Source organism: Hypanus sabinus, chromosome 11, assembly GCF_030144855.1.
Source record: "Hypanus sabinus isolate sHypSab1 chromosome 11, sHypSab1.hap1, whole genome shotgun sequence".
Taxonomy (NCBI): Eukaryota; Metazoa; Chordata; class Chondrichthyes; order Myliobatiformes; family Dasyatidae; genus Hypanus; species Hypanus sabinus.
The window spans coordinates 57898978-57918322 of NC_082716.1; the positions used below are offsets into that span (position 1 = coordinate 57898978).

General features: G+C 40.4%; 1 protein-coding gene across 1 annotated transcript in view; it reads right to left on the reverse strand.

Moving 5' to 3' along the window:
- The window catches only part of dnajc6 (DnaJ (Hsp40) homolog, subfamily C, member 6), a 230562-nt gene that overhangs the window by 14586 nt on the left and 196631 nt on the right, over positions 1-19345 (reverse strand). Inside the window, exons 12-18 of the mRNA XM_059983611.1 lie at positions 16974-17060; positions 16054-16455; positions 12912-13088; positions 10517-10648; positions 8081-8215; positions 1911-2210; positions 421-569 (exon numbers count right to left, since the gene is read on the reverse strand). Coding sequence (XP_059839594.1) covers positions 421-569; positions 1911-2210; positions 8081-8215; positions 10517-10648; positions 12912-13088; positions 16054-16455; positions 16974-17060 — 1382 coding nt within the window. The remainder of the gene's footprint in view (positions 1-420; positions 570-1910; positions 2211-8080; positions 8216-10516; positions 10649-12911; positions 13089-16053; positions 16456-16973; positions 17061-19345) is intronic.

The window sequence follows — 19345 nt, forward strand, 5'->3', positions numbered from 1 at the left end:
CCTCACACTTTCTCACAGTATACTCAATTTGCCAAAATTTTGCCCACTTACAATATCTCACTGTCCTGTAGCACAATAACAATATTCTCCTTACAACCTGCCCTTCCACTTATTTTTACACCATCAGCAAACTTGGATATCAAACAACCTGCCTCTCCTCCAGCTCATTAACATAAGTAGTAAATAACTGAGGACCAAGGAACTTCTAACCTCAAAGATCTATTTATTACAATTCTGTTTTCTATACATAACCAATTTTCAATCCATGGTAGTATATTTCCTCCAATATGCAAGACAGCATATTAATTTGTTTTAAGTTAAATACTGCTACATACAGAGTTATCTACAAATGAAGCATATTAAACTAAATATGACAGGTCTTCTCTTTTATTGTCAATCTAATTAAGATATGCTGCTTGCCTTCAATTTCTCAGGATCCATATCTTTAGCCATTTCTTCCTTTCTCATTTCAGATATCGTCTTTGGACCCCTCTTATCCTTCTGGGATGCAAACCCTTGGCTTGACAACAAGTCCTCAAAGTTACTGTCTGCAACTTTTGGCCGAGTTCCTAAAATAAATTGGAAAATCTTTACGACAAGTCAAGAAGTTTTAGAGTTGGGCAAATTAGTATAGCAAGATGATCAACGAATTATTAACCAGACCATTTTGAACAATCACTATTTGTATAGTCAGCATTTTTATTTCAATTAAATGCTAGCACTATATTATTTAAAGAGAACCACAGTCGCAACAACAATTTTACTAAATTAGAGCAAGACTACATCAGTAGGTTGCATTAGTTTATGAATGGGACACATCCAAAGTGAGCTTATTGTCAAACAATGCAACTGCAGATGGAATTTTTTGAACAAAATAAAAAAAAATCATTTCAACTGATCTGATTCATGAGCCATATAAAAATGAGAATAACTGGTTACTAATCGCATACATTGGCATTCTTTTTCTAGTGCAGTTAAAGATGTCGAGTGGAAGCTAAGAGACAAGCTGGATAACGTCCAACTTCAGAAGAGTTTGGAGAGAAGGATGGAGTAATGCATTTGCAATTCAACACAAGTTATGCTTAGGAGCAACTGTGCAATAAATCACAGTGAATTTTCTGTTTCCAGCTTCAGGATACGGTTAGTGTATACATGCAAATACATTCTAGTTGATGACCTTGGACCGAAGACAGAAACATAATTTGTGCAAGTTTTTCCTCCAAACTAGTCAGATTGGAACAGCCCTCCTACCTTTCTCAATGAAATTAACTAACCAGTAACTAAGGAATTTACTCCTTTCCTATCACAAACAAGAGAAAATCTGCAGATTCTGTAAATCCAAGCAACACACAAGACTGCTGAAGGGTCTCGGCCCAAAATGTCAACTGCACTCTTTTCCATAGATGCTGCCTGGCCTGCTGAGTTCTTCCAGCATTTTGTGTGTGTTGATCCTTTCCTATCTTCTTTTCCATAGGATCAAAAACAGGTATTTATAATGCTCATTACAAGTGTTTATTTTGAACTACCTATAGGAACACACAATAACAATCAGAACAAGGCACTTCGCAGGAAATGAGCTCCTTTTGTTATGTCTCAAAATTAAGCAAATTAAATCAGAAACTGATGTCAAAAACTGTCTGCTAATAATCTGTAATAAAGGAAACACCAGAATAGACAAAGAAGAATCTTAATTACATAAAATTGAGGAATTAAAGACCAGTTAGCATAACAGCAATTGTGGTAAGTCAAATACAAATTTATGCACCTGTTTAACTTCAGACCTAAATTAATCTGATACATTCCTAAAGACAAGGGGGAAAAGAGCCATTATTCTAATGCTTACTATTCTAATCACCTGTTTTGCTTGGAAGACATTAAAGAGCAAAGTAGAGAAAAGCTTTCAAACTTACCGAAATTTGGTCCTCTTGATCCGCGTTCCTCTCGAGAACCAATGACACTAGCAAAGCTCACATTATAATTAGGTCTATTTTGTGGAGATGACTGGGGTACTGCCTGTTGGGACTTTGACTGTTTAGTTTGTGGCTGTTGCCAGGCAGATGAACCTTGTTGCCAACCAAATCCCGCATTCTGTTGCCAAGAACCTCCTCCTGTGGGTTGAGGGGATTGTTTCTGTGGAGACCCCACTGGTTGAAATGATCCACCTGATGTCCCAGTAGGTGTGGTGGGTTTGCTTGAAAATGATGAACCACCTGTTTTTTGGATCACATAATATTTTAATACCAAAAATAGTTTCTAACATGAATGATGTTCAGATCTGAAAGATATTCTGTTTCATACAGTAGCAAAGTGCAATGTTTAAAAATAAAGGAAATGCAGCACACATTTTCAGCCCAAAAAATATTTAATAGTTAACTACTCAAACATTGAGTGATGAACCAAATTCAGACAACGTAACATTCTCCTCAGGTTGAGATGACCTTGCAAGTTCCTCCTCTGAACACCTAGGAGCTAGTGACTAAATCTGGAGAGCTACCCACAGCGTTCTTCAATCAACTACCAAATGCAGTCCTAACCACGGATTCACACCCTACTGAAAATGTCAGGCTCCTCAATCACCATGCCTGTCTTTGTCTTCTTCTATCAACAGGTCATCTCCACCAGGTGGCAGTAGAGTGGTATTTAACAGCAGGCAACAGTTTTGGTAATTCTCAACATTATCCCCAAAACCCATGAAAAACCATGACACTGAGTAAAGAATAGGCAAGAAAGTTTCCTCCATATTACTATTTAATGAATTTTGTCGATGTTCCATGTTGAACATTACTTGGAATACCGAAAGCAACAAGGCTAAAATGTTCTGGGTTTAGAGGACTCCAGTGACAATTGCCAATAGTAGCCTTGGTGGCACCACCATTCACTAAGCTATCGGAATAATGAAGGCCATGTTGCCAGGCTGGAACTGCAGATCTCATTCTCACGTTCAATATATCAGATAAAGGAAACTACTGCAGATGCTGAAAATCTGAAATTTTTAAAAAAACGGAAAACACTGGAAATAGTTAGGTCAGCAGCATCTGTAGAGAGAAACGGAGTTAAACTTTGAGGTCCATGACTTTTCAAAAGTTCCAACAGCATTAAAGAAATGTAACACCATTCAAAACAAAGCAGCCTAATTTCCTGGTAAAACCCTGAACCTTTTAGAGTCAGGACAGCAACAGACCCTTCCTGCACAACAAGCCCAAGCTGTCCATGTACAGTCATACATGGCTCTCAACAAGTTACTAACCAACAAGTCTTTGAAATGTGGGAGGAAACCAGAGCACCCGGAGGAAACCCACATGGTCACGGGAGAACATACAAACTCCTTACAGACCGCAACAGAAGTAAACCTGGGTTACTGGTTCTGTAACCCAGGCCGACCAGCTTTCCCGTCCATTCTGCTCTCCAATGTCCACTCCCTGAACAATAAATTGGACTACATCTGACTCCAATGAAATATTCGGCAGGAGTACAGAATCTGCTGTGCGTCTGTTTTCACAGAGACATGGCTCACTAATGGAATTTCTGACGCCACCGTTCAGCTGGATGGGCTCGCCTTGTTTCGTGCGGACAGGGATGTAGCTCTTTCCTGTAAGATTCGTAGTGGTGGCTTGTGTGTTTACATCAACACAGAATGGTGTAAGAACTCTGTGCTGGTTTCCAGATACTGCTCATCGCTAGTGGAGTTTGTGGCTGTTAGATGCAGACCATTTTATTTACCACGGGAATTCACCACTGTCCTTGTAGTCGGTGTGTACAATCCTCCCAGCACTAATGCTAAGGAGGCGCTCTGTGAACTGTATGGGGCTATTAGCGAACTGCAGAACGCACACCCTGTTGGACTGTTTATTGGCACCAGAGATTTTAACCACGCGAACCTCAAGTCAGTGCTCCCCAAATTCCATCAGTATGTGGACTTTGCAATGAGGGGGGGAGAACGCGTTTACACAAACATCCCCAACTCGTACCGGGCAGAGCTCTGCCCCCACCTCGGTTACTCAGACCACATCTCTGTTATGCTAATCCCAGCATACAGACTGCTTGTCAGGCACTCCAGACCAGTTCAGAAGCAGGTGAAAACCTGGCCAGCAGGAGCCATCTCTGCTCTTCAAGACTGCTTTGAGCACACTGACTGGCACATGTTCAGGGAGGCTGCAACCGATGGTGACTCTACCAACTTAGAGGAGTACACAGCATCAGTGACCAGCTACATCAGCAAGTTCATTGATGATGTTACTGTGTCCAAGACCATCACTGCACGATCACCAGAAGCTATGTAGACTGCAGAGGTGGGTGTGCTGAGGACCCATGACTCCGCCTCCAGAGCGGGCAACAAGGCAGCCCTAACAGCAGCAAGGACCAAACTGTCCCGGGCCATCAGAGGGGCAAAGCCACTTCCAGGACAGCGGCGACACGCGGCGCATGTGAAGGTCATTCAGGACATCACCAACTACAGGACAACATCATCTGACTGTGCTGGTGATGCCCCTCCCAGATGCGCTGAACAACTTCTACACCCGTTTTGAGGCACAAAATGACGTGGCAGCGAGGAAGTCCACCCCTCTTCCAAATGACCAGGTGCCGTGTCTCACCGCGGCCGAAGTGAGAAGAACCCTGTGCAGGGTCAACCCACGGAAGGCTGCCGGACCAGATAACATTTCTGATAGAGTGCTCAGAGGATGTGCAGACCAGCTAGCAGAAGTTCTCACTGACATCTTCAACATCTCCCTGAGCAACGCCACCGTTCCAACGTGCTTCAAGGCCACCACCATCGTCCCCGTGCCGAAGAAGTCTTCAGTGTCCTGCTTCAATGACTACCGTCCCGTTCCACTCACATCCATCATCATGAAGTGTTTCAAGAGGCTCGTCATGAGGCATATCAAGACCCTGCTGTCCCCCTCACTGGACCCTCTGCAGTTTGCGTATCATCCCAACCGCTCAACAGACGACACCATTGCCATCACCCTCAACTTGGCCCTAACCCACCCAGACAAAAAAGACACATATGTTCGGATGCTGTTCATAGACTTTAGTTCAGCATTCAACGCAATCATCCCTCAGAAACTGATTGGAAAGCTGAGCTTACTGGGCCTGAACACCTCCCTCTGCAACTGGATCCTAGACTTCCTGACTGGGAGACCTCAGTCAGTCCGGATTGGAAGCAACATCTCCAACACCATCACACTGAGCATGGGGGCTCCCCAGGGTTGTGTGCTCAGTCCACTGCTGTTCACTCTGTTGACCCACGACTGTGCTGCAACACACAGCTCGAACCACATCATCAAGTTCGCTGATGACACGATCGTGGTGGGTCTCATCAGCAAGAACGACGAGTCAGCTTACAGAGCTCAGGAGATGCAGCGGCTAACGGTCTGGTGCAGAGCCAACTACCTGTCTCTAAATGTGAACAAAAGAGATAGTTGTTGATTTCAGGAAGGCACGGAGCGACCACTCTCCGCTGAACAACGACAGCTCCTCGATAGAGATCATTAAGAGCACCAAATTTCTTGGTGTTCACCTGGTGGAGAATCCCACCTGGTTCCTCAACATCATGTCCATAGCAAAGAAAGCCCAGCAGCATCTCTACTTTCTGCAAAGGCTGAGAAAAGTCTATCTCCCACCCCCTATCCTCATCATATTCTACAGGGGTTGTATTGAGAGCATCCTTGAGCAGCTATATCACTGTCTGGTTCGGAAATTGCACCCTCAGATCACAAGACCCTGCAGCAGATAGTGAGGGTCAGCTGAGAAGATCGTCGGGGTCTCTCTTCCCGCCATTACAGGCATTTACACTACATGCTGCATCCACAAAGCAAACAGCATTATGAATGACCCCATGCACCCCTCAAACTCTTCTCCCTCCTGCTGTCTGGAAAAAGGCTCCAAAGCATTCGGGCTCTCACGACCAGACTATGTAACAGTTTCTTCCTCCAAGCCATCAGACTCCTCAATACCCAGAGCCTGGACTGACACCAACTTACTGCCCTCTACTGTGCCTATTGTCTGGCTTATTATTTATTGTAATGCCTGGACTATTTTGTGCACTTTCTGCAGTCCTGGGTAGGTCTGTAGTCTAGGGTAGTTTTATTTGTCTGTGTTGTTTTTATGTAGTTCAGTGTAGTTTTTGTACTGTTTCATGTAGCACCATGAAAAACATTGTCTCATTTTTACTGTGTACTGTACCAGCCAGCAGTTATGGTCGAAATGACAATAAAAAGTGACTTGACTTGTGATAGTGTTACACTAACTGCTAGGCTACCGTGTTACCCAAGTATTCCCACCTACAAGTTCCCCTCCAAATCAAACCCCATTTTGACCGGGATAAACACTGTCACTCCTCCACGTCGCTGGAACCAAATCCTGAAACACCCTCCCCAACAGTCCTGTGGGAGCAACTTCAACAGCCAGCCTGCAAGTGGTTTAAGGCAGCTGCTCAAATATTTATTGCTTATTTATCTATTATCGCTTGTATTTTCTTTCTTTTTTTATACAGTTTGTAGTCTTTTGCACACTGGCTGTCTGCCCTGTTGGTGCAGTCTTTCATTGATTCTATTCTGGCTATTGCATTTATTGAGTATGTCTGCAAGAAAATATATTTACTTTGAACTTTTGTTTTATTATCCAGCGGTAATGGGCAAGGACAACATTACCGATTTACTTTCTAAAGAATTGAGAGTTACTTTCATTGTTTATTCAAGGCACTTGCAATTGTCTTTCCAAGTACAATACAATCCTTGATTGCCTATACATTCTACTGCAAGAAGCCAGCTTTATTTATGAGGCTTTCAATAATTGTTTTGTCATTCATATATCACTTTGTATGGGATTTAAATATATGCAGTGTTCTTAAGATATTAGTTCACATGTTGTACATTTTTAGAAACAGAACAAAACCACTTGAGCAGACGAGGAGGATGTACAAATCAAAATTGGCCTGTGATACATCTAGTAGAAGGTGATGTCAGTGCCAAAGACACAAGTTCAATTCTGACCTCAAGTTATGGATTTTGCCTCAGTTCACTTTTGTACAATTAATAAGATTTTTATTAATGGAAAATATAATCAGTTTTGTAAAAGTGTGTACTATTGTGGCCAACTCCAGTCATAGCCACTTCCTCTGCTGCCCTCCAGTGGCTCATTGTGCACTGCTTGATTCAACTTCAACAATTTTGAAGTACCTTTTGTGCAGCTGTATTATACCAATGAGTTATTCTCTTAGCACCAAAAATTCATAATACAAAGACGCTCAAGCACACCCTCCAAGTTGTATTGAAAGTGGCCTCCAATCCAAATTACCCAAATAAAAAGGATACTAGAAAGCCAACCCATTAAATACAGACATGGGACAAAAAAACTTATTAAGTAAACACTTGCTTCGCTATTCTCACCCACTGACAAATAACACCACAATCCCAGGATAATGTGCATTCTCCAGATATATTCCAATGAATATAATACAAAATCTGGAGATTGATTTTGTATCCTATGTGCTTACCAGGTTCCTTCAGTGCAGTTCTGAGCATAATACCAAGGAATAGTCCTTTCTTTAGACAGGCAGCAAATTAAACACATTCTCACTTTCACCCTGTCTAGATCATTGCAGTCTGCACTCACTTTCCGCCTAAACTAAAATTTCAATCACTTGAAAAAGAACTGGCATTTTCTACCAGTTGCATATAAACATCTAAGTCTGCCTTGAATTTACATTCTGTGAAACCACACAGACCACATTAAGTGCATTTTTTCCATCCGATGGCCTCTATTACCAGCTGCTTACAATCACCACTGACTGCCCACTGTCAGAAATTCTCTATCAAATCCCACCTCTTCCTCCTAAATTTAGAACCTCACTAAAACTTCTAACTGAATAAATATTTAGTTATCCAGATCATCCACATACACAATGAAAATTGAATTATTTAGCTTAGTATCCATTTTCCTCAAGTTTCCTGAAATCAGCACGGAACAATTTTCCACATTAAGACTATTATTTAACGGCTTTTGCTGCACCACAAGGCAGTTTCCTCTTCTCCAACATCTCCACAAAGAGGAACAAGTTAACATATCTGACAGAACTAACCTGCTAAATTGGCACCAAGCGCACCCAGGTCTGCAAAAGGATCCAGTGTCTGTGGCTTGGACTGGCGTGTAGGGGTACTCTGTATAGAGCTTGTAGGGCTTGTGTTGGCTGACCTGCTCACACCCATGACCCCTCCTGTTAGCAAAAAGATGAAAGCGAAATGTAAGTACTAACTCATTTATGGTCTATACATTATAATTATGCATTAAGTCACTTATAACCTCACCCACCACCAATAAGGTACATCAATATATTGCCCCGAAGGCAAGGCAATAACCTGCTCCTCACTCAATGCCGAAGTCACTTGAGTAAACTATGACCTTCTAAATAATACATGATGTTAAGGACCATTATATCATTTTGGCAGTATGTACTGTCACAAAACTAGGAATATATCATGAAGGTCACAAATATCAAAACCTGTGCTAATGTTTATGACTTTTGATTATCATAGCAATTTCTGAAAAAACACATCTTCCATGACATCTTATCCAGTTGAGCTGCCTTGTTTTGAAGGAGCCATTTCTACAATCCTGCTTCTATTGATTTAAGTCCACCTTACTTTCTTGCAGAATCAGTAAATTCAACCAGGTATACAAAAAATAGTAATTTTTCTCTTAATACAAAATTGTGTGTTACTGATTTCTGTGACTTTATTCCACTTTAATCATTTTTTTCAGCAAGCATTCAGTGACAGCGAGGTAACTGATAGCTGACATTTTTGTAACTAATCCTAGCCGCGTCATTGTTCCGCATCTGCATGTGCAGGGTACAGTTAATATGGACGTAACCCTGTCCACCATTTTCACCTGAAAGCTCGATTTAATTGAATGTTTTGGCTGAACCTTCATGTGCAAGGAAACTGGCTGTCATATTTCTGTTTAAGGAACCAATATTAATATTTAAGTCTCTCCTAGCATTAATTCTGTGTTGTTTGGTTGCAGGTAATAGCACATTACTCCTTTCTCTTTGTAACAGCACTCTCTGTGCATTTCTCATTTCCTCAGATCAGTGTCACCACCAATAATCTGCAAATTTTAACTACTACTGTGCTATGGACAGCTGCCTAGAGGCAACCATATTTAGTTAACACAGTTATTTGACTTTCAACTCGTGTATGTACCAAGGGTGCTGAGACTTTCTGAAATTTATTCAATTTCTACCATCAAAATGTATTTTGTGACTTGGCAAAAAAAAATACTATTACAAAATTGCCTATGAGGCTGCAAAATGTACCAAAACCAAACGGATGCACTGGTGTTGCAAAGAACACAATATGTTGTCCTTCCCTATTCTAGCCTTAGTGCATTTCCAATAGCACAACAACTCAATTGGAATTGAATGGCATTTTAACTCTTTCACCCCATCAAACCTCCCTGACTTTGAATGGGAGTAACATCATTGAGCAACCTCATAATCAACATCCTGGGTAGGACACAATTGATCAAAGATAAAACTGAACCAGCCACCCATAACTGCAACCCCAAAAGATAAGAGGTGGGATTTACTGCAGCAAGTGACTTGCCTCTGGACTCTACAAAATCTTTACACCATCCACAAGGCTCAAATCAGGAGTATAATGGAATATTCTCCTCTTTGTTGAATAAATGTAGCTCCAACAGTGGAAAAAGAAAGTTCAACACAAAGCCAATCTGCTTGCATGGAATGGCAGCACAACAACTTAAGTACGTGGTCCCTTTCTAACATTGCAGTTTATATCACCTACACTTCCATTAGCTTCAAAAGAAATTAACTGTAGGCTCATGGAAACACCACTACTTGCAGTACCTCCTCCAGTCCAACTGTTCCTTCAACATTGTAGGATCAAAATCTGTACTGTAATCCCCTATTTAAATACATTGGCATAAATTCACTTCATTAACATCAGCAATTTATGGCAACAGCTACTCAGTGCAGCAAGAAACAGTCTATAAATCATTGCCTATAACTATTCTACAGATTCTCAGCATTAATTAACTTTCCCTAGAAACACTCATGGTCTTTACACTCTTGACGGCTTCCTGTACGCTAGTACTCTCTTTTCAGTTTTCCTCAGTTTGTTTTGTTTACACATTGTCCCTGCAAGATTAAATTACAAAAGCCAAAGAATAACTCAAACACCAGGAAACCATAACTCAGCAGGAAGACCATCAGTTGACTCAGAATAAGGAGAAAAGAAGAGGTACAGGAAGAGGTATGGCAGAGTACTACACAGCAACAGAAAATGAAGTCACATAATTCCAAGGTCAAGAGAGATTCTACTGATACTGGAAATCTTGAGCAATACACACAAAATGCTTGAGGAACTGACCTTCTGGGTTCCTCTAGCATTTTTCCGTGTGCTGCTCAGATGAATTCAATCCTAGACAATCCCAGGTAGCTACCTATTGTCAACAGATGCGTAAAATATATTTGTTGCAGAATGCTATGTTTAACCTGAGGAGGCTGGTCTGCTTGCCCAGGCTGTTGAACCAGCAGATGAACTGGTAGATCCCAAGCTCCATCCTCCCATAAGATCTGGCTGAACAGAGACAGCTGGAGTACATGGCAGAACAGGAGAGATTCTACCTAAGTAAACACAATATTTAACAACGTATCATACAATTTTTTTGCTTTAAACAGAATGTAAAGAAATCTGCAGCATTATTGCAATATACACCCAAGGGAGTCAGCTAAATATTGAAACAAATACCTAGACATCACTGGGACCAGGCATAAAACAGTGTCTTATGTTAACTTCCACACAAATGTAAAATAATTCAGATGATCAAAAGTCTAAAATAAAAGCAGAAAATGCTGCAAGTAGGGAAGCACTGAGAGGGTGCATGAAAGAGAATTGAAATTACACATCTCTCGTCGCTCCACAGATGCCACCTAGTTTGCTATATATTGCCAATGTTTTCCAGTTTCACTTACCTTCCATTTCAAGTTATCTCTACTTTTTACACTCCCAATTGTGAGCCAAGGAAATTATAACATCAAATGTGTTTGAGTGGTTGACTTATTGTTCACAGAGGAGGATAAACCAAAAAACTGAGTGGAATGTGAAATTGCAACAGCAGCATAAAGTCATAGAATCATACAGCACAGAAAGAGGCCATTCAGCCCATCATCTCCATGGTAACATTTTGCCCATCTACACTAATCCCATTTACCTGTGTTAGAACTATTATCTTTTTTGTCTTACTTCCTTTTAAGTGTCTGGGTGGCTTGTAATCACAATGATTGTATCTGAATCCACCAGTCTTCTGGCAGTGTATTTCAGATATCAACCACTGCCAGAAAAAAACTTAACCCTTATATCCCCTTTAAAACACTTACTTCTCACTTTCAAATTATGCTCTTGTGATTGTTATCACTAGCAATGGAAAAGGGTTTTGACTATTCATCCTAACATTGTCTCTCGTAATCTTATGTACACCTCCCAGGTCACATCTCTGCCACTCTACCCCAAACAGAACAAACCCAACCAATCCAATCGCTTGCCATAACTAAAGATTTTCCAATCCAGTGCTGGCCTCATGGAGCCCATGTCAGTTCAGTGCCAAGGTCTGCAGATTTCTCAACTTGAAAGTAAGAAGCACTTTTCATTCAGTGGGTCTATCTCCTCGTGCAAACAATCTTTGATCACCAGGCATTCTGCACCAATGTTTTCTTTTCCCCTTCATGTTTTATTATTTGCAACACAAATTAAGTGTAAAATTGCTCCAAGATGAGGTAGCTCAGGAACATCTTGACTGTACCATTGCCACACACCCAATTGTTCACCTAACAATTGTGAATTAAATTCTCAATACAGCTGCACACTTACAACCATTAAAATGCAACTCAATCTGACACAGACCATTAATTTCAAATGACAACAACATTTCGAAAAAGCATATTCTTAAGAATTTGTTTGTCAAACCTATTGCTGCAGTCAGGTCACATCATAATTTAACCATCAGCTAACAACATTACTAATATTATTTTTCATTGTAAAAGCAAAGCTGACACTTCTAAAATCCACATTGATAGAGCAATTTTAGCTGAGCTAGCCCCATGTGCCCATTTTTGGTGCATAAGCCTCTAAACTTTTCCTATCCATATAACTGTCCAAACACCTTTTAGAAGTAGAATTATACTCACCTTTAAAGGCCCTTTTTAATCTTTTCCCTTTCACTTTAGAACTATGCCCTCTAGTTTTGAACTCCCAACCTTAAGACTTCAGCTACTCACCTTAACTATTCTACAAATAATTTTATAAACTTCTATACAGTTTACCACTCAGCCTCCTTCTGAACTCCAGAGGGAAGAGAAGTCCTAGCTAGAGCAAGCAGTAAAGTGTTTGAAAAACATTTGGAAAGGTGCATAGATAGGAAAGGTTTAAAGGGAAATAGGACAAATGCAGGGAAATGGGACCAGATCAGGAAGCTGTTTGGACAAGTTTGGCTGAAGAACCTGGTTCCATACTGTGCAAGAACTACCACTCATTTTAAAGAACCAGAGTTGCACATTCCTAACATTCCCAGCATTCCCAGGTGGCAAGTGGCCTCAGGCACAAGGTAACTCTAGGATAACAAATAACTGCATAACACTCCTGCAGACAAGTACAAAGTCATGCTGAAAAGCCTTTGCAACTAAAATTTTTGTATTGCAATAATTCATCTTATTTTAAATTAAAAACTTGTTCTTAACGTTATAAAACATTTTCATTGTATGCTGGCACTGACCAAACATAACTACATTCTTTGTAGGACAGAAGCAAAGTAAAAACAATTCCTCATTAACACTTACGTTAGTGTAATAATTATGCATTCTGTTTTAGTCAGTTCACCCATTGAATCCTTACCCATGTTAAAAGGATCGCCAGCAGGACTATGTGGTGTAGGAGATGGTGCCCTGGCTGTGTGCAGGAATGGCTCTGTTTGCCCAACTGGAGAAGTTGCACCACTTCGACTGAGAAAAACACCAAGTAAATCTTGATTGTTTTGGTTTGCATGAGAATCAAAGGGATCAAATGTTGTTCCTAAGATAACAATATAGTTAATGAAATATGTTAACAATTGGAACTGACAGAAGAAATTTTGCAGATACTGGAAATCTTGAGGAACACACACACACACACACACAAAACACTGGAGGAACTCAGCAGGTCAGGCAGCATCTATGGACAGACAACATTTCAGACTATTCATCAGGACTGGAAAGGAAGGGGTAGAAGCCAGAATAAGGTGGTGGTGGTGGTATGGGGGGGAGGGGGGTGGAGAATAGGAGAGGAGTACAAGCTGGCAGCTGATAGATGAGAACAGTTGAAGGGGAAGGTGGGTTGGTGGGAGAGGGGCTTCATGTGAGAAACTAAGAGCAGATAGGTGGAAGAGGTAAAGGGACGAGAAGGAATCTGATAGGAAAGAATATGGCATCTACTGCCACTATGGGGGCAAAGCCAGGTTGAAGGAGCAACACCTCTTATTCTCTGTGTAGTCTCCAACCTGATGGCATGAACATTGATTTCTCTAACTTCTGACAACCAATCTCCTGTTTCCTTCCCCCCACCCCCACTTCTGTTTTCTCCCAGTTCTCTCACCCCTTCGCCTCTCCTTTCCCACACTCATGACCTGCCCTTCACCTCCTTCCAGTTCCATACCTCCTTTCCTTTATTCCATTGTCCTCACCTATTAGATTCTTTTTGATTCCAACTTTTTACTGCTTCCACCTATCACCTGCCAACTTCTCCTATCATACCCTTTCTTTTCTTGTCCCGATGAAGGGTCTTGACCAAAAACGATAGCTATTTACTGCATTTCCATCTTTAAATGCTGCCTGATCTGCCAAGTTCCTCCACCATTGACACACGTGTTACTCTACATTTAAGTTAGCAACTTTTCAGGAACCCAGTAGACAAAACTGCATTTCTTAGCAACCCCACAAATCCATGCAATCCATTATTATACATGTTATAACTAAATGTTTAAATTAATTAGAGCAAGAAATACATTCAAGTCTCTTATGGTTAGGATATAATCATTAAAACCATTAATCAGTAATTCGGATGCTGGGAATATTCCTAATTTCCAATTCAACCAGTTTAAACAATTTTTGGCTCATGCCTGATCATATTGTAGGATCACACAATACCCTAAAATTCAAATAAAATGCATAATTTTGTGACATAGCAGGAGCATAAATCTTTAAACAAACAGAAAATTAGTTTCTCTATTCTTCCAACAAACAAGAGAAAATCTGCAGATGCTGGAGATCCAAGCAACACACTCAAAATGCTGCAGGAACTCAGCAGGCCAGGAAGCATCTATCGAAAAAAGCACAGTCGCCATTTCGGGCTGAGACCCTTCGGCAGTGACTTTTTTCCACAGATTCTGTCTGACCTGCTGAGTTCTTCCAGCATTTTGTGCGTGTTGCTCTTCTATTCTTCCTGTAATTCTTATTTCTTAACATGCTCACTTGGAAACGTTCTTATCAATACTATCTTGTCACGTTACCTAGTTTGAAAGGGAGAAGCAACTTGGAACATAAACCAGCACTAAAATCAAAACTCTAAAGGTCACTTATCCAAACAATCACTTAGCAAAAGATGGAGATTGTGGGTTCAAACAGATGAGGTTCAGAAACTTGTATGGTTTGGAAGGAAGTCAGCTGCTGGCCAATGAATTTATTTTTGACTGCTTCCTGAAGAGATAGGCAACAAGCCAACATTTTCAGCTTGCATTGTATCCATGAACAGGAAGAGTACAGATGCTGCTTTGTGTACCTCTGATACATTAACCCATAGAATTGAAACTAATACACTTCAAACTTTTCAGCACAGACTCTTAGTCTTGTTATTTTATCTTAGGAATTGGAACTGCATGCACTAGTACAAGCATATGGCATTTGAAGATTAACTGGACACTGGCTCTATATCTGTTTAGTAAGAATGCGATACCCTGGCTGAACTGGTCCACTGATTTGAAAAGTCAAAATGCTGAAAGGTTGTGAAATTGCATGCCCCACATTTTCCCCAAATGATGAGGAAAAATCTTCAAGAATTCCCAATAAAAAATTTGCAACAATTATCTATGTTTATATCAAAGAGTCCTCCTCGGGGTTGCAGAGTGGTGGGGGAGGGAGGGAGGGCAGGGTAATGATGATGGAGAAACACTACCTTGCACCTCTAATGAAATCTAATTGCCTTTTAAGCTGCTACTTAATAACAATTACAACTTTACAGATTCTTGTATTTCTGAGGGTGTGACATATTCCTCAACAAATGCGTATTACCTTCTTTCAATTTCACAAGCTAAAATGAAATGAGGGGAATATTAAAAGAGAAAAATGAAAAGAACATTTTTCTTCTAAGTAAAAACCATCATGTTACAAAGAGTACATTTGGCAAGCAGCATAACATTACATAATGAATGTGATCAGATATCAAGTAACATAGCACTGCATACCAAATAAATAAATGAAACAGTGTTATCTCTCTCAATTAAAATGGCAATTTTTCCCACATCCAGAAAAATCAGGAAAAAATGCAGAGAATATAATTGACAGATGTCAAAACATTTAATTAGGATCCATCATAATTAAGTTCAATTGACAACAAGAAAAATTCTGCAGATTGATTTTCCACCCTGCCCTATGCCACTTCTGAAAAGTCATTGTCAGCCAAGACCCCTGCTGCTTCACCAGATGAGATCAGTTAACTCAGCAAGAGTCTGAACCCGCATCAAACACCAGCTCTTGGTGTATTGAACAAAATGAAAATTTCAGTTTCTAATACAGTGTACACCACAACGGCCAAGGAATTTCTCATTCTATGTATTGAATATGTAATGAACCTGATGCAGGCAGATTAAAATACTATAAAATATATCTTAACATAACAAAACCACATTCTGATTTTATTTAGATATTGATAGGGTGCTAAAATAATTCAGTTTGCCTAAAGCTTATTTTAAGATTCTGCAGCATTGTTACACAGCTACAATCAATACCTTCATTGATTCTTGAAGGTGATAGAGAGGGAGAGCCTGCGGACCTTCGAGGGGTAGAATGGGCTGAACCTGGAGCTGATGGAATAGAGGAGGTGCTGCCGAACAAATCATTAAGCAAGTCAGAGTTGGTTGGCATAGATCTGGCTTGAGCAACAGGAGGAAGGGTCTGGCCTGTAATATCTCCATTTAAGCCAAGAAGATCCACACTTTCAGGGGCCGAGGACTGAGAAGATGCCTGTGCTTTGCAACTTTGCTGTGTCCTATGATGTTTCTCTGTGCTAGCAGTACTGTGTTGGCTGGAGAGTGACAGAAGTTCATCATCAGATGGCTCGCTATCTTCATTTACAAGAGCTGCTCGGTCTTCTGAAGGTGGATTAGCACCGTTTTTGTCACTTCTTGTTTCTAGGAAGCAAATCGCAAAGATGATTTACACTGTAATTCTGTTAAACAAGACACTAGTTGTCAGATTAGAAAGGGTCATATTTAATTTCTGCTTGTTCTGTCCAAAATTTTTTAATTATCTCTAACATGAATCTGAAATCAAGATGATTTCTGTTTCACAGCTCAGAGTCATGGAGCACTACAGCACAGAAACATGCCCTTTAGCCCATCTGGTCCATGCCAAACTATTATTTGGTTAATCCTATCAATCTGCATCTGGACTATAAACTCTCCGTACCCCTCCCATCAATAACAACTATGAACATTTAAAAAAATATATTGCTCGGATCCTGCTGATGGAATTCCTTCGAAGAAGTGGTGAGAGAAAAGAATTGCTTTCCTTCAATATAATTAACAAAAAGATCTCATTCTCAACCCCTAACGTACACTGGCTTTCTTCTCAAACAAAACCTTGAAAATAAATTTGTTATGAGAACTAGTCGGAGTATTTATTAGAGAATTATCCAAACCACAAATACCTTGGTGACCCAGGGATGGGAAAAATGTACTTTGTCCCATGCTCTTAATATTATCTGATGCAGTTTCCAAATCTGCCACAGATTTGCCTGCAACAAGAAAAATCAGTTACATTACTGACAAATCAATTATTCAACACTTTCAATGCTTAACATCAGCAAAAAGAAAGGATCCCCATAACCAACAGCGAATAATACATTTTGTCAAGGGTGCCTGGAACAAATCAGCATCTATCCCAACTCTATTCTGTTATCTACTGAAGAAAGTAGTATTACAATAAGGCACCAAAATTTGCACTGTTGATATTTCTTAGCATTGTTCTACTTTGTAAAACATTTATCAAAATGGTGTACACATTGCTGCATTGAAAACTACTTATAGATTCTCTCCAGTTTAAAGACATTTCCACATATTTATCCTCCTCTAAGCACAGCACTGAGGACACCAAAAGTTTCTTCAGATACATAAAGTGTAAAAGAGAGGTGAGGGTGGAAATCAGACTGCTGGAAAACTATGTTGGTAATGGGCAACGAGAAAATGGCAGACAAACTGCATAAATATTTTGCATCAGTCTTCTTTCTGGAAGACACTAGTACTATTGTGGAAGTTCCAGGTGTCAAGGGTCATAAATTGTGTGAAGTTACCATCACTAGAGAGAATGTGCTTGGGAAACTGAAAGGTCTGAGGATAGGTAGGTCATCTGGACCAAATGGTGTCCACCCCAGGGTTTTGAAAGAGTTGGCTAAAGAGATTGTGGAGGCATTAGTAATGATCTTTCAATGATCACTAGATTCTGAAATGGTTCCAGAACACAGGAAAATTGCAAATGTCACTCCACTCTTCAAGAGAGGAAGCAGGAAGTTAGTCTGACCTCAGTGGTTGGGAAGGTATTGGAGTGAATAGTTAAGATATGGTTTCAGGGTACTTGGAGACACATGATAAAATAGGCGGTAATCAGTATGGTTTCATCAAGGGCAAACCTTGCCCGACAAATTTGTTGGAATTCTTTGAAGAAATAACAAGTAGGATATTCAAAGGAGAATCAGTAGATGTTGTGTATTTGGATTTTCAGAAGGCCTTTGACAAGGTTCCAAACATGAGGCTGCTTAACACACGACAAGCCCATGATATTACAGGGAAGACTCTAGCCTGGACAAAATAGTGTCTGATTAGCAGAAGACAAAAAGTGGGAATAAATGGAACCTGTTCTGGGTGGCTGCCAGTGACTAGTGGTGTTCCACGGGGGTCTGTGTTGGAAACGATTCTTCTGACATTGTAGGTTAATGATTTGGATGATGGCTTTGTTGCAAAGTTCGCAGACAATATGAAGATAAATGGAGGGGCAGGGAGTTTTGCAGAAGTAGAGAGGCTACAGAAGAACCTAGACAAATTAGGTAAACGAGCAAAGAAATGGTAGATGGAATACAGTGTCAGGAAGTACATGGTCATGCACTTTGGTAGAAGAAATGGAAGGGTTGACTATTTTCTAAATGGAGAGGAAAATATAAAAAACTGAGATGCAAAAGGACTTGGGAAGTCCTTGTGCAGGATTCCTAAAGGTTAGTTTGCAGGTTGAGTCTGTGGTGAGGAAGACAAATACAATGTTAACATTCATTTCAAGAGAACTAGAAAATAAAAGCAAGGATGTAATGTTGAGGCTTTATAAAGCAATGATGAGGCCTCAATTAGAGCATTGTGAGTAGTTTTGGGCCTCTTATCATAGTAAGAATGTGCTGAAACTGGAGAGGGCTCAATTGAGGTTCACAAAAGCGATCCCAGGTTTGAACGCTTTGTCATATAAAGAGCGTTTGAGGACACTGGGCCTGTAAATCACTGGAATTCAGAAGAATGAAGGGTGACCTCATTGAAACCTATTGAATTATGAAAGGCCTTAATAGAGTGGACATGGGAAGAATGTTTCCTATGGTGGGATAGTCTAAGACCAGAGGATATTGCTTCAAAATGGAGAGGCATACTTTTAGAATGGAGGCAAGGAGGAATTTCTTTAGCCAGAATGGCGAATCTTTGGAATTCATTGCCATAGGTAGCTGTGAAAGCTAATTTAAGGCAGAGGGTGAAAGATTATTGATTGGTCAGGGCATGAAGAGATACGTGGAGAAGGCAAGAGATTGGGGCCGAGAGGGAAAATGGTGTGACCATGATGAAATAAATGGCAAAGCAGACTCGGTGTGTCAAGTGGCCTAATTCTGCTCATATGATCTTAATTGAGCCCAAATCAAAAAGTTGGGGTTCCAAATGTCACTCAAGGGATATGAACTTAAATTTAAACAGACACTCCTTTCAACACTGAGTATTGTATAGCATTTCCAACTGTACATCATTGAGAAATTATGCTGAGCCATTCATCTTATAA